General features: G+C 37.1%; 1 protein-coding gene across 4 annotated transcripts in view; it reads left to right on the top strand.

Moving 5' to 3' along the window:
* camk1b (calcium/calmodulin-dependent protein kinase Ib) overlaps nucleotides 1-24,342 on the top strand; it is a 66,930-nt gene that overhangs the window by 23,731 nt on the left and 18,857 nt on the right. For all 4 annotated transcript variants that reach the window (XM_048172106.1, XM_048172105.1, XM_048172104.1 and 1 more), the window contains one exon: nucleotides 15,280-15,411. In XM_048172106.1, the coding sequence (XP_048028063.1) occupies nucleotides 15,280-15,411 (132 nt within the window). The remainder of the gene's footprint in view (nucleotides 1-15,279; nucleotides 15,412-24,342) is intronic.

Below are 24,342 nucleotides of genomic sequence, written 5' to 3'. Positions count from 1 at the left end.
ATAATAATAATTAATTATTTCGGGATTCTTTGTTGAATAGAAAGTTCAAAAGAGCAGCATATATCTTTTATAACAATGTAAACATTTTTTTAATATCACTTTTGATTAAGGCATCCTTGCTGAATACAAGTTTAATTTCTTAAAAAAAAAAATAATAATAATAACAGTAATCTGTAATACTGTTATATCATCTGCCTTATTGTCAAAATGGGCCGAAATTGTAAATCTAATCACTTAGCATCTCTATCATGCCTTATTTTTAGTAAGTTCGTCTAATGTTTTTGACTTTGTTAGTGTGTGTTTTGTGTGTTTTTATTTTTCTAGCATGTCATTCTGTTCCACAACAAATCACATGCCAGCCTTATTTAGTAGCACTGCAAGAACTATGACACTTCCCAGCATGCTTTGCTGGGGGCTGGCGGTTTGTGGGCGGTTTGAAAGCACTGGAATAATCTAAAATCAATTCGGAGTATGGATCGCCTGTGCCCACTTCTGCTGTTGCTGCTGACCTCGTGCTCTGCCATACTTTCATTTCAGTGATTGATAGACAGTGAGAGCACAGGACGGCCAGCAGTTTGACAAATTTCTGTCAGGTCAGCATAGCAGTGTGAGACCTGCTTAGCTTTATGTACCTCTGGACAAGCAAATCTGCATTTGGGGTTTCTCAGGAAGACATATGGCCCTTGTTTCCAATAACATGATTCACACTCGTTCTCCCAGCCCTAAAAAGTCACACCGGGGCACAGCAGGAGGTGGCCTGTTTATCACCAGGTCTACAGCACACAGTGAAGTGTGCTCAGATGTCTTACAAACGTGCATGGAGGTCCATTCAGCTGCTGCCCGTTGTCAGAAATCCATTAAACCCTTGGGAAAATTGATCATTCAGTGAAAGAGTTGTATAAATATTACATTTAAATGTACCACATCAATGTTTGTCAAAACATTTTTCTACTTTAAAAAATTATCTATATGCACAAGAAGACAAGTAAAAGTCCATTTCTTGTTTTTCTTTTTAAGAGATCCCACCTACCCCCCCAAAAAATAAAAATATAAAAAAAATTACACTGTAGACCAGTGTTATTTTAGTATTATTTATAATGTATACTATAGTTATTAATAATTTGAATTAGCTGTTTTTTATATTTCTAGCTAAGTTTAGTCCTTTTATGTGTATTTTTGTTTTTATTTAATTTTTATAATTAGCTTAAATTTATATTTGTTTTAGTTTTAGCAATTTTAGTTCTTCAACTTATTTCATTTCATTTCATTTGCCTTGTCTAATTTTCCTTTAAGTTTTTCAGTTAATATTTATATTTGGTAACACTTTATTTTATGGTTCAATTCTCACTATTAACTAGTTGCCTATTAGCTTGCATATTACTAGGGTATTGTCTGTTTATTAGTACTTATAAAGCACATATTAATGCCTTATTCTGCATGACCATATTCTACATCTCTTAATCCTACCAAATAGCTAAACTCAACAGTTAACTTACTATTAATAAGCAGTAATTAGGAGTTAATTGATGCAAAAGTTGTAGTTAAAGGTCCCGTTTTTCGTGGTTTTTTGAAGCTTTGATTGTGTTTATAGTGTGCAATATAACATGTGTTCATGTTTCGCGTGTAAAAAAAACACAGTATTTTTCACATAATTTACTTATCTGTATACCGCTGTTTCCACTGTCATAAAAACGGGCTGATGACTTCCTTGTTCTATGAAGTCCCTCCTTCAGAAATACGTAACGAGTTCTGATTGTGCCAGCGGTTCCTGTGTTGTGATTCGACAGCAGCTTAGCGCTCCTTGCCCGGAAAGGTCACGCCTCTTACCATAACGTGGAGATGCACGCGCTCAGTGTTATTGTAAACATGTCTTTAATTTTACCCTATCAATTTGAGCCGGAATCAGACCCGGTGATTGGACTGCGGGATGAAAATAACAGCGTTTCGACGACATGGCGACAAACACACTCTACAAACGCAACTCTTGTGTATTCCTGTGGGCGGAGGTTAGTCAAAAAACTGTTTTAGTGACGTCATTAAAGAAGGAAGTAGAGGGATGTAGTCCAAACTGGCCGTTCGATGTAGGCGACTTCTGTTAAATAAAATATCTCGCTTGGCATTGAACTTTGAGCTTTAACATTTTACAGATTTTATTTATACTCTAACAACAACATTACACACTAACTAAAGTTTGAAACATGGGATCACGAAGAACGGGACCTTTAATAGTGAATATGTGTGCCCCAATCTAAAGTGTTACCTTATATTTTTATAACAATATTTATATTTTATTTTACTTCAATTAACAAAAATACTTTTTAAGTTTCAGTTTTAGTTAACAGTAACAATGTTGATCTAGACTAATATAATTATTCTCAAATTTCTATGATTAAAATGTTATTAGAATCTATGTCTACTTTTGAATAGCCAGAGAATCATCATAGAATTAAATAATCACTCAATAGGTTGTTTGCACATGACGTCACTGCTGCATGTGAAATGCGGCTGGAGGGCAGGGACTGATTTTTCTATATAGAAATCCTATCAAAAACTCAAAATTCATATGTTTTGCGTCATTTATGGTTGCTCAAATCGATCAAACTGAGAACCCCCAAGGAGCTTTTATCGTTTACATAACTTATATCGTTTTTTAACTTTAAAAGTTGTCACCTTTGTAGCGTTTTGCGTCTGCTGATACTGAAATGAATATGGATACCTGCTTACCTTTTTTGTTTTTGACTTGGTTAAATATTCACATTCTTCATGGCATCGTTAGGGAAGAGAAGCTATTTTATCCCATTGAATGGTAATTTGATGATTTCACTTCAGTTTTGTAGAATTCTGTTTACAGTGTTGATCTGGTTACCATGAGAACAGTGTCACGCGCTGCTGCTTCAGCCATCATATGGTAGAAAATGTCCAAATATGTTTAACAAGCTGACAGAGTCGATCAATTTCTTTGTTGGAAGGGTGTAGCGTTAAATGTAAGTGTAGTTTTAATGTTGTCTTTTTAAATATTCACTTTCCCATATGACCACGGAGGAGAATCGGAGGGGCATTCAGCGGACATTTGTATTTATTTCAACTAATGACAACCAAAATCACACCCATAGAAGCTCGTAAACAGTTTTGAAGTGGCTGTGTGCAGGTTATACTCATTCACAAGCCGAGAGAGAGTCATACTCGCAAATGTAATGTTAATTATTACACCAAAACAAAATACAAAACGTTCAAAAACACTCAGCAATGTGATTATTTTATTGAGTAATAGGGAGTGGGTTCAATCAGTGACATTATTAGATTTGCTATACGTCGTCGGCCGTGACCTCCTCAGCCTGCTTCCCTTAGTGTGTTTTTACATGTAGAAAAGGCGAAAAATTGTATTACACCGTCTGAACGATGATGTGAGCTCCTGTTGCAATTCTCGATTCAGCATAAATGACCTACAATGGCGACATTTTTCACAATCACGACAGATATCATGACGGTTTAGTGGAAAAGTCACTTATCTTCATAACATAAAGATCATGTCCAACATATGTTGTGATTTTCTGTTTATACCTTTCTAAATCAGCACAGAAAGGACTTTTCTCCATCTCTTCCATTCTAATTTTCGCTGCTTGCCCTCCAACGGAATTTCGCGCGCCACCAGAACCACGTGATTGCAAACAGCCTAAAAGCCGCAATGATTTGAGGTGCGATTCCTGCGTCTGTCGCACAAACAGTGTGGGGTGAGCTACACGCCGTGTATTTGGTTATGGATTTGTTCATATCCCTTACTGCAAGTATGAGCGATAGTAATAATAATGCTTGTTTTCGCCTTGTTCTGCTATGTAACATTATCCTGTTTAACAGCAGATTGTTTCGGTTCTGGGTTATCCAGTCATGAAGCGCCGTTTCCTCCAGGTACTTGATTTGATTATGAAGAACCCATAATCCATCAGAATAGGCACTGAGCTGAACCAATAAATCACTGCTGAGTTGCCATAGCAATTTAATGGTTTCCCTTTCATTGATGTGAAGCACACTACGGCATGTTGAATTTCCATTTGCTGCTTATTAGCAGATGCAGTTACAGGCTGTTGTGAGTGTTGGTTTAACCCAAGGCGAGATGAGCGTGGTGTGTCATCCAGAGTGTTGTCAGAGCAGTTTGGGTGGCAGCGTAAATATTTAAAGTGAAAGCCACATGCTTGGTATTAACAGTAATTTAACATTGACATTTAATATTTGTTTTTCTCTGTAAAAAGAGAAAGATTAAGTCTTTGATTGTGTCACGTAAACACTTTGTTATTTAAGTTTTTCAAAAACAGATTGTACTCTGGCTTTTAATTGTTTGTTATGTGCTAGTGGAGGTGTGAGCAGTAACTGAAAGTGTGTGTTTGTGGGAGAGCAGGTGTTTCTACCAGGCTGGTAAACACCATGAGGTGTCCCTGTGCATTTATTATTCAATCACCAATCCTTGTGCACACACACACATTTGCACGCATGTACACCCACAAACACGCAAACGCACTCCCGTTCACACGCACAAGTGGAATCGGGGTGTGTCTTCCGCAGCGATTATTCCTGGAATGAAAGGTTAATCTTCTGATTGCTGTCGCTTGTCTCTCCGCATCCCCCCCTCCCCCAGCCCGCTAATCTCCTTCATCAATCATTGCATCATCCGCCCCTCCCCCCATTTCATCTATCAGGTGTGCACAAGCTGATGAATTCATGAAGGTGAGGAGCTGTCGATGAAGTCATACTTTCACAGGAAAGATGTTTCTGGTCTTCTGCAGCTTGTTTTTCTCACCGCAAGTAATGGTTTGCAACAACAAGAGTGTGTTCTTCATTATCAGCCATGCCCGTCCCGCCCACTACTCTTGTCTTTTAGGCCCCTATTTTAAGAACTGTGAAATAAAAAAAAACAAGATCCAAGACACTTTTCTTTTCTTTTTTTAAATTCGTTCTTAGAATACTATGTCATGTGTGAAGTGTTGCAAAAGACGCAAAATGCAAGCGCAGTGCAAGCATGGCGTTTGAATGGCTACTTAGTATGTTGGCTCAAAAGGCAGCTGCAGATGTAGACAATAGACAGCCACAAAGGTAGCTCACTAGTGTTTGGAGAATAATAAATGTGCCTGTTTGTATGTACAGATCATTGCGACTTTATTTTAAATCGTAAAGTTGTGTCAAATTGATTGGTTTACAAAAATTCCGAATACTTTTTAAATTGCTTTTGAAAGCCTTGGTCTTAAAGGGTTAGTTCACCCAAAAAAGACATTTCTGTCATTAATTACTCACCCTCATGTCGTTCAAGACCTTCGTTCATCTTCAGAACTTAAATGAAGGTATTTTTGATCAAATCTGATGGCTCAGTGAGGCCTCTATTGACAGTAAGTTTATTAACGCTTTCAGATGCCCAGTAAGCTACTAAAGACATATTTAAACAGTTCATGTGACTACAGTGGTTCAACCTTAATGTTATGAAGCGACGAGAATACTTTTTGTGCGCCAAAAAAACAAAATAATGTCTTTATTCAACAATATCTAGTGATGGATGATTTCAAAACACTGCTTGATGAAGCTTCAAAGCTTTACGAATCTTTCCTTTCGAATCAGTGGTTCAGAATGTGTATCGAAATGCCAAAGTAACGTGAACCATTGAAATTTCAAAACACTAATGACGTAACAAAGCCTCGTTTACTGAAATCACATGACTTTCACGCTCTGAACCACTGATTGGGAAAAAAAAAAAATGTAAAGCTTTGGATTTTATCAAAAATATCTTAATTTGTGTTTTGAAGATGTCTTACGGGTGTGGAATGACATGAGGGTGAGTAATTAATGACAGAATTTTCATTTTTGGGTGAACTAACCCTTTAAGTAAAATACTTCAGGCTTTGCAAGGAATCACTACTCGCATGGTCACTTTAAATCAAATAATGAAATTCTGATGATCATAATTAAAGGCCATGTGGAAGTGAACCTCTGTGAACACCGTGTAAAAAATAACATTTGGAATTTGCTGTTAGTGTCTCACATCTAGTCTTCTAGTCTAGACATTACAGATATTGTCTGTTCATGTTTAGTGCTATTGTCTGCAGGCTAACCTCCGGGCTCGGCCGACGGCCAGGTGTGAGGTCGCAACTCCTGTTTTGGAAACAAAAATATCCCAGGAGATCAATCAGTGCTGCTGTTTGTGCATGTTTGTGTGTGACCCTGATCGACCACATTCTAAGTGCTCTTCTCTGAATCACATGCCTAGTGAAACTGTTCTCATCATCTGTGTGCCAGAAACGTATAACAACTCTTTCACTATGATTTATGGGAATATGATAGACGTCTATAGCATTTCATAACATTGTTCTTATGGATTTTCGGACCACTTTTGATGAGGTTACGCCAGCTGTCCTTTAGTTTTATGTTTTCAATGAGTCTAGGATAAAGACACAACTTGTATTATTACTTAAACTGAAATGAAAATAAATGTAAGCTAAATAGAAATATTCTAATAAACAAAAACTTGACAAAAGCACATAACAAAATTAATAAAATTTAAACTGAAAATATAAACAAAATATAATTCAAAATATTAATAATTACTAAATAACTTAAATACAAAAACATACCTAAAATATTTGAATAATAATAAAAAAAACATTATTAAGACCATTTAATGAAAATAGAAATATATAAAATCTTGCTAAAATGGATCATTCTTTTGTGGTGTGGACAGTGAAACAGGTGAAAACCTAATACTTAATGAAAATATAAATATTTCTAGCAAATATAAAAATACAGTGTTTGGTATTGTAATCAGGCATTTAAAAATATCACCTGACCTGTAGTTCATCAAGAATCAATGCATATCACAAGCAAACTTGTGTCTGATTGTAGTATGTTTATGCAGGAAGTCCCTACTTGGACTGTACTGTAAATAATTTGTTCACCCAAAAACACAGTAAAGAACCTGTTCACCAATATGGAATGTTTAAATCCAGATTATGATGTTAAAATGTATAATACGCAATTAGATAAAAACGAAGGTTTTTATTATGAAGGGAAAACAAAATCCAAACCCACATGGCCCTGTGTGAAAAAGTGCTTGCCCCCTGCTGTTAAAACATAACTTAACTGTGGTTTATTACACCTGAGTTCAGTTTCTCTAGCCACACCCAGGCATGATTACTGCCAGACATGTTCGCAATCAAGAAATCACTTAAATAGGACCTGCCTGACAAAGTGAAGTAGACCAAAAGATCCTCGAAAGCTACACATCATGTTGAGATCCAAAGAAATTCAGGAACAAATGAGAAAGAAAGTAATTGAGATCTATCAGTCTGGAAAAGGTTCTAAAGCCATTTCTAAAGCTTTGGGACTCCAGCGAACCACAGTGAGAGCCATTATCCACAAATGACGAAAACATGGAACAGTGGTGAACCTTCCCAGGAGTGGCCGGCCGACCAAAATTACCCCAAGAGCGCAGCGACGACTCATCCAAGAGGTCACAAAAGACCCCACAACAACATCCAAAGAACTGCAGGTCTCACTTGCCTCAGTTAAGGTCAGTGTTCATGACTTCATCATAAAACATAAAGGCTCGTCTCAGTTTTGCCAGAAAACATCTTGATGATCCCCAAGACTTCTGGTAAAATACTCTGTGGACTGACGAGACAAAAGTTTAACTTTTTGGAAAGTGTGTGTTCCATTACATCTGGCGTAAAAGTAACATTTCAGCATTTCAGAAAAAGAACATCATACCAGCAGTAAAATATGGTGGTGGTAGAGTGATGGTATGGGGCCGTTTTGCTGCTTCAAGACCTGAAAGACTTGCTGTGATAAATGGAACCATAAATTCTGCTGTCTACAAAAAATCCTGAAGGACAATGTCCGGCCATCTGTTCATGACCTCAAGCTGAAGTGAACTTGGGTTCTGCAGTAGGACAATGATCCAAAACACACTAGCAAGTCCACGTCTGAATGGCTGAAGAAAAACAAAATGAAGACTTTGGAGTGGCCTAGTCAAAGTCCTGACCTCAATCCTATTGAGATGCTGTGGCATGACCTCAAAAAGGTTCATGCTCAAAAACCCTCCAATGTGGCTGAATTACAACAGTTCTGCAAAGATGAGTGGGCCGAAATTCCTCCACAGCGCTGTAACAGACTCATTGCAAGTTATCGCAAATGCTTGATTGCAGTTGTTGCTGCTAAGGGTGGCCCAACCAGTTATTAGGTTTAGGGGGCAAGCACTTTTTCACACAGGGTCATGTGGGTTTGGATTTTGTTTTCCCTTCATAATAAAAACCTTCATTTAAAAACTGCATGTTGTTTACTTGTGTTATCTTTGTTATTCATATTTAAATTTGTTTGATGATCTGAAATATTAAAGTGTGACAAACATGCAAAAAAATAAAAAATCACTTTTTTATTTTTTTTTACTTTTTTCACAATTATCGCCTTGCATGTGCTTCCGCTTTCCGCATTCTTCAAAAAGCTTATGCTGTCCTACGCCTTCCCTATTCTACATACGGAAAAAGGGACATACAGCGTAAGTGTTTCGAAGAATGCGGAAAGCGGACCAGCACCACATTCTCTTGTACCACTGTTTGAAGAATTTATCTTCCAGAATCTGGCAGTAAGTTTTGGAAGATCATTTTTAGTCCATATCTGCAAGACTGACATTTCAGGATAAGAGATGGACTAAAAGTGAACTCCCACACCTTACTGCCAGATTTTGGAAGATAAATTCTTCAAACAATGGTACAAGAGAATGTGGTGCTGGTCCTTCAAGAGTCACTCTCAAGCTGTCTATAAAAACCCAGTCTTCATGTATTTTATAACACTTCAGCTTGTGATTCTTATTAAGAGCGGGTCATTTTTTAGGATTCTTTAGCTAACCTAAGTCTCTGAGATCCTGACACCTTGCACTTCTGGAGACTCCAGTAGGTTTCAGTTCTGGAAAATGGTGGCGCTGGAGACTAAAGGGTTCCTGATGGTTTCACACTTAATTCTTCACCAGAATTCTTAATTCTTTTGCAGTTAACATGCAATTAACCAATGAGCATTTTGCCGTCCATTGGTCATGCTTTAACTTTGCAATTTCTAGTATTGCATTAGTATTGCGTCCTTCTCATGAGTATTTAATAATTTTTGACTTTTCAGTCTCAGTTAAATCTCTTTTTTGGCTCATTTTGCCTGTAAAAGAAAACCTGCCTAATAATTCTGCACACCTGAATATAGAGCATTTTTCATTTCCAGCCTTCATGAACAATTATATATCACTTATAAATGATTAAAAACAATATTAATAGTAGTTATTAAGATTGATGTGGATTGGAATTGGTAAAATGTGCTTGGAAAAAAAATATGATCAGAAAATCAACTTGCCTAATAATTCTGCACATTCTTTTTAGAAAATGACAGATCGTTTCGCTAGATAAGACCCTTATTCCTCGTCTGGTATCGTTTAAAGCCCTTGAAGCTGCAATAAAACTGTAATTTTGACCTTCAACCATCTGAAGGCCACTGAAGTCCACTATAAGGAGAATAATCTTGGAATGTTTTCATCAAAAACCTTAATTTCTTTTCGACTAACAAAAGAAAGACATGAACATCTTGGATGACATGGGGGTGAGTAAATTATCAGGAAAATTTTATTTGAAAGTGGACTAATCCTTTAACCTTAATATGGCATCCGTTCAGAGACACTTGACCGTCTGACTTGATTCACACGATCTCGATCTCGGTCTCAGTCTGGCCTCCAGCACATGAGCTGCACCTGCATTTTGTTTATTTTAGGGAACATTACATAACGCAATCAGCAGAAATTACGGTTCCGTGTAAAGTCTGTGGGACCTGCACTAAACTGAATTTAGGCTGAGCACTGCCTCAGGAAGCAAGATGTCATGTAGCGTCGGTCTCTTGAGAGATGAATTATTAAATTGTTTGTGGTATCTAATTAGATTGGATTAATTGTTTTCTAAAGAATGTCACACCCCCATGTAATTTGTTTGCCTCGGTGCTCTAATTTAAAATGATTGACCCAAAAATGAACTCAGATGAAGAAGTCTTTAATAATCTACTGGTTACTCTTTTCCATGCAATTCAAACAAAATGGACGATTTAAGGCCCAGATATATAGCCTACTTTAAGCAAAATTTAAGAACAAAGTTGTATGATGTAATTTCGAAAAAGATCAGACCAAGACAAAGTTGATTTAGAGCTTGCCAAAGCGAACTTGAAGAACAGTTTACTCTCTCTGGCAAACTCCTTCAAACTACCATTTGTTACCATTGGTACCAATGAGTCCGGTTCGATTCTGATATTTTCCAAATGTATTGCGATTCTCTCTCGAATCGATTCTGAGCGTAGTTTTTAACAGCAGATGGCACTGTGTGCTTTAGAAACAACTGCTTCCTTCCAATTCCTTACACACTCCACTTGAACCTTCTATAAAATAATCATTCATAAAGTTCGAAAAGGTTGAAACGAATTACAAGGATGTTTTCAGTGGGCTGTTTACAATAATCTCGCGTCATAAAAGCATTCTGAGGCGCAAGTATATTCTCAGACTCGGCCGAACGCACGAGCGCTCTTCTTTGTGAGCATTTTAGCGTGCGGTTAAAAACTAGCCTAGAGTGCCATCTACTGTTAAAAACTAAGCTTTTGCGACGCATTTGGAAAATGACAGAATCGATCCACAAATTTCGATGCTTCGATATATTGTCCCAGCCCTAATGTATCATAAAAGTAGCCATATGATAACTTCATGTGATGATTTCTACTGATACAGTTCTGACTGAGTGAACTGGTTGCAGTGGTTATTGAACTATTCCTTTAAAATTTCTTTCCGAGAAGGCTCTTCCTTCTGAAGTGAGATGTGAGAGTCATGTAACACGGACTGGAACTCGCTCTCCCCTCTGCATTGCTCCTGACCTCTTGTTTCCTCTCAGGGAAACCACAATTTCAGCAGTGGCCAAACCAAGCAAAAGTGTGGTTTTAATGGAACATGAGAAAGAAGGAGAGAGAAATAGAAAGTATGTTAATGGAAAAGAGTGCTTAATGGAGGGAAAGAAAACATAAAGGATAGAGAATGTGACATTGTTATAGACATTATCACGATGATGTCAAAGATTGTTCCAAATGGTAGGCAGCAAAATTGTTCAATTCAAGAGTGCATTGTGACAAGCTGGCTTATTTTTCCAATACTGAAAACAACAACAACAAAAAAACAATTTCAATAAAATAAAAATTAAAAGCGCAGCTGACAGTCACTACATGTATTAGGTTTAGCGTTAATGAAAACGACAATCTTTCAGGCATAACTTTATAATTCCAGATCATGTTTTGGAGTCCATCTCTGCCCCCCAGCCAACCTCTCTCTGTCCTCTGTGTCATTTGGGAAGCATAATGAGGAAGCCACAACAGACAGGCCTGTGTTGTAATCTAGTCCACATCCCCTGGTTCCACCAGATGGCCGTCCTCTTGTGTCCCTGACCGGAGAGGAATGTGCTGCTTTGCTATCTAACATCCCACAATCCCCAGCTCACCCTACAACCACCAAATACCCTAGCAACTGCATAGCAAGTTAACAACACACTAATAGATTATTAAAAAGGAAATAAAAATTGTGGCCTTGATAATTCATAAACAAAGCTGATCATTTATGTGTTATGGCCGTTAAAACTGAGAACAGCTGTCCCAAGCGTCGTTCACATTTGTTCATGTTCTCACAGTTTTGCATGGTTAGAATTCATAAAAATGTTACCAACAGCTATTTTACTCACATTCTTTGCTTGGTGAGTGTTCATTTTAGGCTCTGCCTGCATGTGTTAGACTAGTTAGACTGTGTATAAGTGTGCGATTTCCTTACAGTAGAGCAACTGATTCCAGTTGCTGAACAATATTGAGTTTGTTGAGGTCACAACACTGCACAAGATGTCCGACATATGCACGGTCTGCTGTTTTACGCTCGTCATGTCACTAGTGTGGCACTGCTGTACTCGAACGAGTGCATGGGCTGATGAGAAATGTCCTGTACTGTATGTGTCCTCGCAGGCTCAGCGTCGCCGGTTTAGCTCACAGTCTTCCCCTGTCCTCTGGTCATGTGCTGAGGACACACGTTCGCGTACAGGCTTAACTATGCATCATATCAGTGTTTGTCCTCCATGGCGGTGCTGAGCTCTCTGGGATCAGGCTGCCTGGCCGGATCTGTGCCGCCGAGGAGCTATAATCACATCCTGTTTAATAATGAGTTTACTCTTAATCTTTATTCTATTCTCAAATATTGAACAGGCTAGGTGGTTTGCTGATGATATCAGAGCTTTTAGGCCTGATCACAGATCCTCTGTTCAAATGATGTCTTGTGACTGGATCTCTGCGTGCGGTGGTATGAAGCCAACTGAAACAACTGAAGTTGAATCGACACTCTGCAAATAATTTTTCACCTGACCTTTGACTTGCTTTGCTTACTTTGGTTTATAAGACACTTAAGGTGATGATACACAGGGCAACTTTTTGAGCAATGTTGCCGGACAGTGTCACCGAGGGATGACCAAACTTTGTATGGGTTTTGAATAGGGTTGCAAAATTCCGGGAATTTTCAAAACTGGAAACTTTCCATGGGAATCAACGGGAATATATGGGAATCAACGGGAATATATGGGAATTAATGGGAATAAACAGGGAATTTGCAAAATTGCAGGTTAGCCTATAACAGGGTACTTAAATGTAGTTAAAGAAAACATCCTGCAGCATAATTTTGGTTAAAACAACCATATTTAATGCAATTTTAGTTGAATTTTTACCCTGCACATTCCTCAATCACATTCACACAGCACACTTCTTACTGCAGGGCTAGTGAGGACACACCCCCTGCACGCACTTGTGCATTCCCCCAGTCCATAACATGCACATTTGATCAAAAATACAGAAAAAACAGTAATATTGTGAAACATGACTACAATTTAAAATAATGGTTTTCTATTGTGATATACATAAAAATATAATTTATTTCTGTGATGCAAAGCTGAATTTGAGCATCATTTCTCCAGTATTCAGTGTCACATGACCCTTCAGAAATCATTCTAATATGATAATTTGATTACATTTTTTATAACCTGTGATACTTTTTCAGGATTCTTTGATGAATAAAAATTTAAAGAACAGCATTTATTTAAAATAGAAATCTTTTGTAACAATATACACTATCATTCAAAATTTTTCTCTTTTTTGAAAGAAATGAATACTTCTATTCAGCAAGGATGTGTGAAATTTATAAAAAGTGATATTTAAGTGATATTGTTAGAAAAGATTTCTGTTTTGAATAAATTCTGTTCTTTTTAACTTTTTATTAATCAGTCAATCCTGAAAATAGTATTACAAATATTAAGCAGCACAACTGTTTCCAACAATGATAATAACTGAGTATCAAATCAGCATATTAGAATGATTTCTGAAGGCTTCTAAATTGCTGCAATAAAAATGTATTTGTTTTACATATTTACTAAATTAGAATTAATTGAATACAAAAAATAAATAACTGTTATTTCATGTTATGACCAAACTAAATGTTTATATTTGTTTTTTTTATGATACATTTTATATAAATATTATAAATGTATATACATTTACCCAAAATTTCCAATTAATTCCCATAAATTCTCATAAATTCCTGTAAATCCCCATAAATTCCTGTTAAGTTTCCAAATTGGAAAATTTCCAAAATTCCCAAGGTTAAGTTTCCGTGGAAAGTTTGCAACCCTAGTTTTGAATGACCTGAGGACGATTAATCAAAGTTTTCTTATTTGGGTGAATGATCCCTTTAAGCTCTTCTAGAGAACTTGCTGCCTGTGCTGTTATCCTTTCAGAGGAAGTCTGTTTACATCTTCTTCCTGTTTTCCTATGCTTTCACTGACCCACTATAGTGGTTAAACATGACACTTAATGCGCAGCTGTGTGCAGTGGTAATCTGAACCAATGAGATTTCTCTGTGGGCAGGACACATATTCTTGTCACATTCACATTTGGAGATAAGAACTCAAATTTACATGTTGTCTCTTGTTAGCTCTTGTTGAAACAAGCCTGTTTGAGAATATGCCAACATTCAACCCATCTGCGACTTGCACTGTAAAGATCTGTTGATCATATTAATAGTGAAATAAAAGGAGCGCTGTTCCAACAGGATGCTACTCCTGCCAACAATTGTAGGAATTTTGCATATTTGTCGTTGTTTTAGTTAGTGGTTTCCAACTTTTTATGACCCAGGAACTAAAGTTATTTTAGTATTATTTATATACTATTATAGTATTTATTAATATTTTGAATGAGCTTTTTTATATATATACATTTTCATTTTTTTTGTTTGAGTTTTAATAATTTTGTTGTTTTTTTTTTAATATATATTCCTATGTAACTACTCTGCACTTACATCAAAAAATAATTGTTAGGTACATTGTACTTACTGTGTTCATGTTGTATTAAACATTGAGGTGGGATACGGGTGAGGTTAGGGACAGGTTTGGTGGTATGGTTAGGTTTAAGGGTGGGTTAATGTTTAATATAAAAACATGTATGTGCACAATTGCATTGTATCAAATGGTGAAATTAAATATTAGTTTATAGGGTTACACTTTATTTTAAGTTGTCAGTATTAAAGTGTAATTGTACATTTAAGTATTGAGTAGTAATAATAATTAACTGCATGTACTTACAATATGTTTATGGTTAGGGTGAGGGTTTGGTTTAGGGTTAATTGCATGTAATTATGCATAATTTCCAGTTATTACTACAGTATCTACATGTAACAATGACACTATAAAATAAAGTGTTACCGTTTATAGTAATTAAAGTTTAGTATTTAAACTTATTTATATCAGTTAGTCGCCAATGCAAAATTTCCCATTTTTAATTTGAAAGTTTTTTTTTTTTTTTTTTTTTTTTCATTTTTATGTAATACAATATGGATATTTTATTTAATCTATATTTCGATTATCAAAAATCTTTCATAGTTTTAGTTTAGTTTGTTTGTTTGTTTGTTTCCACGGCCAGGAACCCCCAGTCAGACTCTTAGCCAACCCAGAGAACCAAATATAAAAAAGCTAGATTTACTCAACAACACTAACTTTAAATTAATTATGTACTTAATTGGTAGTTAATGTTATTCACGTCGTTAGAAATGCTGTGAAATGTACATGCTATTTATCGTCTAAATGTTTTGTATATCTGTCCCTGTAGGACCTTGATGGTGGTCTGTTGAGCCCTGTTTTTTTCTGAATTCTGATGGATTTTGTCTTACAGAGGGGCTTTCTCTGAGGTGGTGCTTGCAGAGGAGAAGAGGACGAGAAAACTAGTGGCAATTAAGTGCATCCCGAAAAAAGCTCTGGAGGGGAAAGAAAACAGCATTGAAAATGAGATCGCTGTGCTCCACAAGTGAGTCACTGAAACAGCTGTTTTAGTTCACTTACAGATGTATATGACACACACACACACACACACACATTAAATATCAACACCTACTAGCTGTAAGAACACTGAGGCCCAGAGTTGTAAAGTCCATGAAGTTCTTTATCTATATGTAATAGCCATGTTATCTCAGGGAGAGAGGACATGAAGTGATTTGTGCATGTGTTAAGAATCGCATGTTTAAACCGCTGGAATCATAAAGCTCTGTGGGAATGACTGAAGCCGGAGCAGCCAACTCTATTTTTAGTGTCTGGGTTGCCTGGGTTACCACAGGCAAAGAGGCACAGCGTTCACAGAGATATTTGAGGCAACGTGTGAATGAGGAAACACTCTCACAGCCTGCTGCAAAGCCACATTTCTCAACAATGCTGCTGGCAAGCAGTGAAATGACCTTAGACTTAAACTAGGGTATTAAAAAATCAAACACATCCTCATTTATTTATTTTGTTCCAGAACCTAATGAGATGCCTTTCTTGGACAGCAATTTAAGGCATCATAGGTTTCAAAGTAATGACTGTTCTAAAAGGTAGGCACAGCAGCATTATGTTGCCTTATAAGGTACCTCATTTTGGCCAAAAAATCACAGAATGCACTGCTACAACATCAACAACATCAGTGGAAAAAATCCATCCAAGATGGCGAATGAATTAAATAAAATTTACTTTTCAGTCAACACCACAAAGTATAATAAATAAAAGCTCAAATGAATTAACAGTGCACTGTTTTGTATATTTACTCTGTGTTTTTTAAAGTCTCAATGTAACAGAAGTAGCGACAGATTTTTTCTTCCATACTGTGACATGTATTCGAGTGAAACGGATTATCGGAAAAGAAAAAGATTGTAGGGCGGGGAATTGATTCGGTCCATCGGTTGTTAACTGGATGGAGTCGGATCTGAATGTGAGCTTGCAGTCAATTGTAAAAAGGGAGTTTAACAGACCAAATAATGAAAGAAGTACGGCATACATCACCAGAGAGAAGTCTGTCGTTTCACTGGAAGTTATGATGTTTTTTTGAAAAGCATATGTGGATGAATCGTTCACAATAAGATCAATAATATGCATTTAAAAAAATAGATTTCCTTTTCATTTCATTGGACATATTATCATTTTGTGAGATTAGCTTAGCAACATGCTAATGTCGAACTCTACTGGTATCAGTTATGAGTTGAGACTTATGTTGATCATTTTAAATAGTCGACTATGAGGTTCGGTTACAGTTAGCATGCTGCCTGAGAAGGCAGCTGCCCTTATAGTTCATAGACAGCGAGGCAGCTCCAGGTTTTAGAACAGAGCTAAAGTCTGTATTGTCTCAAATGCCCTTGTGGCACAACTCTGTATCTCAACTGAACAGATTAACTGTCATTTTTTTTGACAAATGCTTTTTCATTCAAAGCAATTTACAGTAATCTACTGCAGGGACAGTCCCCGGGTCTTTGTCATCCACAGGGATGATACAGCAGGATTGTGATGTCAGTGTTGTGTAAGATGTACAGATTATGTCACTGTGAATCCGACAGGGCGTCCTCAAGGAAAGACATGTTCAGTGACCTTACTGTGCACACCAGAGCGCAGGGCACCCTGAGACAGCTTGAGGGCCTCGCTCATATCTGCTGTCAGCGAGCGCAAGCACTTTGTACTTTTGAAGCAGTGTTACTAGTGTTTGGAAATATTTTCTCAATTTTTATTTTGTTTTGTATTTTAATCGTCAGTTAAATGATTTATACATTCATTTTAGTCATGTTAGGAGTGTCGCCGTATTCCAATATTGACAGTAACTGTGATATTTAACAATGAAATATTATAATTCTAATACTACACATAACATTGTAAATAACAAAACAATAAATGATCAGTTTGGCATTCCAACATAGAAGGTGGCAGTACTGCATCTTAACACTGGTAGCCACCCTTCATTAAAAAAAAGAAGAAGACCATGATGTAGTGTGTAGCTACAAAACCATGTTGGAGGAGATGACTGACAAAAGTGAGACACTCTACCCGTACCCGAGAAAAGTTAGCTCGCCATTGTTTTGTATTCCTTAAAAAAAAGTCTGCAGATCAACTGCAAATTATTTTTGTACGCTATAATAACAAACTCTGTCTTTGCCTCCTTACACATATTTCGAGTGATTCATTGGCCTAAAACACAAAATGTTTTTATTTTTAAATTAATTATGACCAATAGCATTATTTATTTATTTTTCCGAAATTTCTAAAGATATTGTAATATCTATTGTTTTGGCCACAATAATCATGTAGTGAACAACATTAGCCACTTTTCCACTTGTCGGGCCAGTGCGAGCCAGGGCTTTCAATGGGCCGGGCCAATAGCCTCAGACCTGTAGCACCAAGCCCAAAACCACGCTGCATTTCCACTGTCGTGCCAGAAACTCACCCTCTCTTAGAACAACGTCACACAAACCCATAATTTCCCCATCGAATGGAAGTTTTATCAGAAATCACTAGCAAGATTGCGAAACAAACATGATAAACGCAGCCGTTTGTTGGCATATTTGTTGTTTACTTAAAGGGGACCTATAATGCCCCTTTTAAAAGATGTAATATAAGTCTCTGGTGTCCCCAGAATGTGTCTGTGAAGTTTCAGCTCAAAATACCCCACAGATCATTTATTATAGCTTGTCAAATTTGCCCCTATTTGGATGTGAGCAAAAACACGCCGTTTTTGTGTGTGTCTCTTTAAATGCAAATGAGCTGCTGCTCCCGACCCGCTTTCCAGAAGAGGGCGGAGCTTTAACAGCTCGCGCTTCGGTTGCTCAACAACAACAAAGCTGGAGAATGTCACGCAGCCAAAATTAGGATTGTCAGTAACGGTGTTCAGCCTTACATTGTTCAAACCGGAGTTGGACAATGATGGAGAGACTCAGGAAGAAGTTACTTTTAGAATGCATCTGGACGTTTCTGAATGGTTAGTGGATAAATTGATGTAGTTGCTGTGGAGTTGATTCAACTCATCGACAAGCATGTGCCGTCATGTTAATCTTTTGGGCAAATCCAGTGTTGAATTGACCCTCGTTTGTGAAGCAGTCCGGCGTAAAAATGACGACAAGGCAACAACACTCTACTACAACAACTCTTCCTCTTCTCCTAAGCAGCCCAATATGGCCTCACCCCCTCACCCAAAAAACCCTGGCCCTTGGTCCCAAGGACCCTGGCACGAACTAGCATGACCGCCTTTGGCCCAGGCAGTGGAAGTGCAGCTATTGTGACAGCCCTTGCCCTCTATGGTGGGCTAATTTAAAATACAATAATAACATTCAACAACAATAACAAAAATTACATTTTAGTATTATCATATGACATCCCCTTCAGCCAATAAAATCAAAATGCATGTGCCATGTGCTTGACATTATTGGCAACAAGGAAGTGAAGGAGACATAAGCACATGTTAGGTCACATGCTGGCAAGGCTCCATTGTGAGTTCATGAAATACTATATATATATATATATATATCCAAATATGTTTTCTAAAGTTTTTGGTCATTTTTAATGCATATTTTGTAAAATCAATAACTCAAAGACCAAAAAATTGTTAATTACTGGCAGACAGTATAATAGTCTTTTTGCCTGTGTTTTAGGTTGATGTTAGTAAGTTTTATAGAAGACAGAGAGGAAAGCTGTACATTTTCCAGAAAGTATTGATGATAGTGACAGCAGTGCATCAGAAAATAAGGCCATAGTAAGAAAGGAAGAAGCTGAAGATCAAGGAGGATAGAAGCAATAAGGGTGATGACAGAGATGTAAAAGATTGTTGTGGAAGTCAGCCATTTTGGTACATTATCCTATGCCAGTTTGGAAGATGTGATCCATACTACAACCAGGAAAGATGCCACTGCCTGTTGGCCTCACGGGCAAGCAAATGCTCCAAAAAGACGACTAAACAGGTCAAAATCGAGTTACATGTTTAAAGTGTGGGGTACACTGATAAAGAAGAGTATTGTTGATTTTCACTTGTGCTACAGTCGTTGATTTGGAATTCCAAGAAAGAAACAATGTTAACAATGTTCTAAATGTGTCTTTTTTGACATTTTCAAATGTGTTCCAAATGAAATATAGTAGCACAAGATGAAATGGAATTTTAATAAAGCTTTTTAATGTTTTATGAAACACTAAGACCTTTTTACTACTTTTCAAATGGCCTGTACAACAGAGTACACTGCGAAGAATTCTGGATTCTGCTTGGCTGTCCAATGTTTTTATTGTTCATCGACTGGAAAAAAAAACAACTTTTTGTTATGAAAGTGATCCCTACACAGCAAAACCCCCAGAGTTAAATCAGCTCTGCTCAGATTACATATGGTCCCTCTCTATATAGTGTTAATGTAACACTGAAGGAGAGTTAAAGTTAATGAGATAATTAAGTGATGATTGAGCATTAGTGATGAACACCTGCTGTTAACAAGCAGAATCACTGAAGCGAAACACAATAACTACAACTGACAACTGAAGATAAAAGGCATTAAATCTCTCAAGATCTGATTAAACAACTCCACAAACAGCATATTATCTCATTAACTTTAACTCTGTTTCAGTGTTATTTTAACTCTATGTAGAGAGGGACTATATGTTCTGAGCAGAGTTGATTTAACTCTGGGGACTTTTCTGTGTATGATATTGTTTCTCTTATTGTTATAGTTGTGGTGTGGACTCTGCTATTCTTTTACATTTATAATGATTTTTATAACTAAATCTTTATCATTGTCTTATAGTTATCGTCCTTGGTGTAATTGAGACATTATCACACAAAATAAAAACACTAAATAATTTGATTTCCAAGATGATAACTGGATGCCACTCAGACCATCCAGCATTAATTGAAAATACAACAATTGAAATTAATTAATTCCGTTTTTGTTGTTATTTTAGCACACATTTATACTAATATTTTTATTTTATATTAGTTAATGAAAATAAAATAGTCATATATAATAGCAATAGTTTTCATTAACAATAATATCCTTGTTTTGGAATCGTGGCTGCCCACAGTTGTGTGGGTCAGAGTGGTGTGTAGTTCGGAAGGAGGCAATGACGAGGCCACCAGAATGCCTGAAAGGAGAGAAGGGGAGTGGGTGAGTGTACATGTTGCTGACGGGATAGAAAGAATGAGAGGAAGAGAGCCTCAGTGACTCATTCAGGTGCCTCTGTTGTGTCGTATTGCCAGTGGGGAGGTGTGTGGGATTCCACCGTTCAGCTCAATTAGAGCCCCCGCGTGTCGCACACACTCACGCAGTCCTTCTGTAAGTCAATGAAAATCAGCTGGACTGTTGGCTGTTGTGGGGGCAGTGAAGACTGAGAATCAGAGGTCACGGAGGAAGATGTGTGACTTTAGTTTATACATTCTTCTTTAACTCTTCTTTATTATGCACTAGACTAATACAAAATCCACCCCCTCATAGACTTTAGTCAGAATAGACAGCATATTTAATTTGAATGAACACAAGGCTGTGTGGGAGGGAAGTACAGTCTGTTCAATATGTCACAAGCTGCGTTCTGATTCTCAGGGTTCCTACGCAGTGTTCACCGCTCCCTGCACTGATCAGGCGGATTCTGTAAGAGTTCACTTCACATGATGTGATTCGTTCATTTTGGAGTTCCCCGAATCGTCATCAAACAAAGATGAAACTTGTGTCAGACAGATTTGGGATCGAGTATGATGATGATGACATTATATACCTTTGGAACTACATAAAATAAAATAAATGATTACATTTTCATATATCAATACATATAATACACATATATTCAATTTTATAAAAATATACACTATCATTGTAAAGTTTAGGGGTGGTAAGATTAAGTCTCATGAAATATGAACTCTTCTATTTTATTTTAGTTTAGTTTAAAATGTAATTTATTCCTGTGATCAAAGCTGAATTTTCAGCATCATTACTCCAGTCTTCAGTGTCACATGATCCTTCAGAAATCATTCTAATATGATGATTTATTATTATTATCATCAATGTTTCAAACAGTTGTGCTGCTTGATGTTTTTGTGGAAACCGTGATAAATTTTTTTCCAGGATCCTTTAAATGTTCAAAAGTTCAAAAGAACAGTATTTATTTGAAATCGAAATGTTTTGTAACATTATAAATGTCTTTACTGTCACTTTTGTTGAATTAAATTTAACCTTTATGCTGAATAATTCTTAACAATCTGACTTGTATCTCATATGTTTAGTGACTGTTTAGATGACTGTTGTGTTTAACAAAATGGCAATAAATGTATTTTGGTTAACTAATCTACAAACCCGATTCCAAAAAGGTTGTACAAATTGTGAATAAAAACAGAATGCAATGATGTGGAAGTTTCAAATTTCAATATTTTACTCAGAATACAACATAGATGACATATCAAATGTTTAAACTCGGTGGACTGAGGAGACAAGTTGCTCAAGTTTAGGAATAGGAATGTTGTCCCATTCTTGTCTAATACAGGCTTCTAGTTGCTCAACTGTCTTAGGTCTTCTTTGTCGCATCTTCCTCTTTATGATGCGCAAAATGTTTTCTATGGGTGAAAGATCTGGACTGCAGGCTGGCCATTTCAGTACCCGGATCCTTCTTCTACGCAGCCATGATGTTGTAATTGATGCAGTATGTGGTCTGGCATTGTCATGTTGGAAAATGCAAGGTCTTCCCTGAAAGAGATGATGTCTGGATGGGAGCATATGTTGTTCTAGAACTTGGATATACCTTTCAGCATTGATGGTGCCTTTCCATATGTGTAAGCTGCCCATGCCACACGCACTCATGCAACCAAATACCATCAGAGATGCAGGCTTCTGAACTGAGCGCTGATAACAACTTGGGTTGTCCTTGTCCTCTTTAGTCCAGATGACATGGCGTCCCAGTTTTCCAAAAAGAACTTCAAATTTTGATTCGTCTGACCACAGAACAGTTTTCCACTTTGCCACAGTCCATTTTAAATGAGCCTCGGCCCAGAGAAAACGCCTGCGCTTCTGGATCATTTTTAGATATGGCTTCTTTTTGACCTATAGAGTTTTAGCCGGCAACGGCGAATGGCACGGTGGATTTTTTTTTTTCTGGAAGTATTCCTGAGCCCATGTTGTGATTTCCATTACAGTAGCATTCCTGTATGTGATGCAGTGCCGTCTAAGGGCCCGAAGATCACGGGCATCCAGTATGGTTTTCCGGCCTTGATCCTTACACACAGAGATTGTTCCAGATTCTCTGAATCTTTGGATGATATTATGCACTGTAGATGATGATAACTTCAAACTCTTTGCAATTTTTCTCTGAGAAACTCTTTTCGCCGCAGCATTGGGGAAATTGATGATCCTCTGCCCATCTTGACTTCTGAGAGACACTGCCACTCTGAGAGGCTCTTTCTATACCCAATCATGTTGCCAATTGACCTAATTAGTTGCAAATTGGTCCTCCAGCTGTTCCTTATATGTACATTTAACCTTTCTGCCCTCTTATTGCTACCTGTCCCAACTTTTTTGGAATGTGTAGCTCTCATGAAATCCAAAATTAGCCAATATTTGGCATGACATTTCAAAATGTCTCACTTTCAACATTTGATATGTTATCTATATTCTATTGTGAATAAAATATAAGTTTATGAGATTTGTAAATTATTGCATTCCTTTTTTATTCACAATTTGTACAGTGTCCCAACTTTTTTGGAATCGGGTTTGTATTTAAGGTATAACTGACTGTGGACTTGAATTGTTGATAGCATATCCATCTATCTATTGGAGTTTTTGAATACAACAAGACTTCTCAAAAACACAAGAAAGATGCAAAGATAGAAAACAGTCCAATCTACTTGCAGTTCTAAACTAAATTAAAGCTGCAAGCAGCGATGAAATTGCCCTCGCACCCGTGCCACCGCCACTCGGTGGCTTTAGGACAACAGAGCATGGTGGGCAATATGCATTTAAGTATATAAATATAGGAGGACTATGTCAGTCATTTGTATTTGCCACACTTCCTGCTACCAGCTGGTGGCGCTATGACTAAATTTAGGCATGAAGACGTCTTCAGGCTAGGGCACTTATCAAACATGTCGAGTTTGAGGCAGATTGATCATTATATGCTTGAGTTACAACAACTTCCTGTTTCATGATGATAATAGCATGCTTTAGCACTCAGCTAAGTGTTGATAGCAGGTTATGAATGTTTGTAGCATGTTTAGCTTTCAATTGTATATTTTAGTATGTTGTTAGCAGTGCATCACAGTGTTTAACATATTACTTCCTGTTGCCAGTGGGTGGCGCTATTACTATAACTGAATATTGTCATGTAGATGTGTTCAGGGCAGGACTGTTCTCAAACGTGACGTTTGGCGCAGATCGGACATTGTATGCCTGACTTACAACAACTTCCTGTTTCATGGCGAAACATGTGGCACTATCGAGCCATTTTGCCACACCTAATTCAGAAACCCATATCAGACGTAAATTTTCACCACTTCTGACGCGTGTGCAAAGGTTCATGAGTTTTCGAGCATGTTTAGGCCCTCAAAAATGCGATTTATTTCGGAGAAGAAGAAGAATAGGCCGAGCAATTACAATAGGGTCCTCACACCAACCCTAAATATTGTTTTAAATCAAAACTTTTAAGTCTTGAGTTTACATTTTTTATGTTCATTTCTGATTTGAATCCATAATTCCCAATGAGTAGTTGAGAAGTTCATTCCCTAATAATAATAATAATAAGTTTTGTTCTTTTGTGTTATCCAATTTTCAAATACTGTTTTGCTTTAACAGAAAGTTTCTGGCATTGTGATTCATCCCAGAGCCTTGTAGCTTTGGTTGATGGCTTTGAACTCTTTTTGAAGAATGTTTTGAAATCCCTATGGAGAAGAAAATGGATAGGAAATCTTTTATAGAACCCCTGAAGGCCGCTGATTAAA

This window comes from Megalobrama amblycephala, linkage group LG21, assembly GCF_018812025.1.
Source record: "Megalobrama amblycephala isolate DHTTF-2021 linkage group LG21, ASM1881202v1, whole genome shotgun sequence".
NCBI classification, from domain to species: Eukaryota; Metazoa; Chordata; class Actinopteri; order Cypriniformes; family Xenocyprididae; genus Megalobrama; species Megalobrama amblycephala.
Note: the sequence above shows the minus strand (reverse complement) of the source record. Positions and strands in the feature narration are given on the sequence as shown.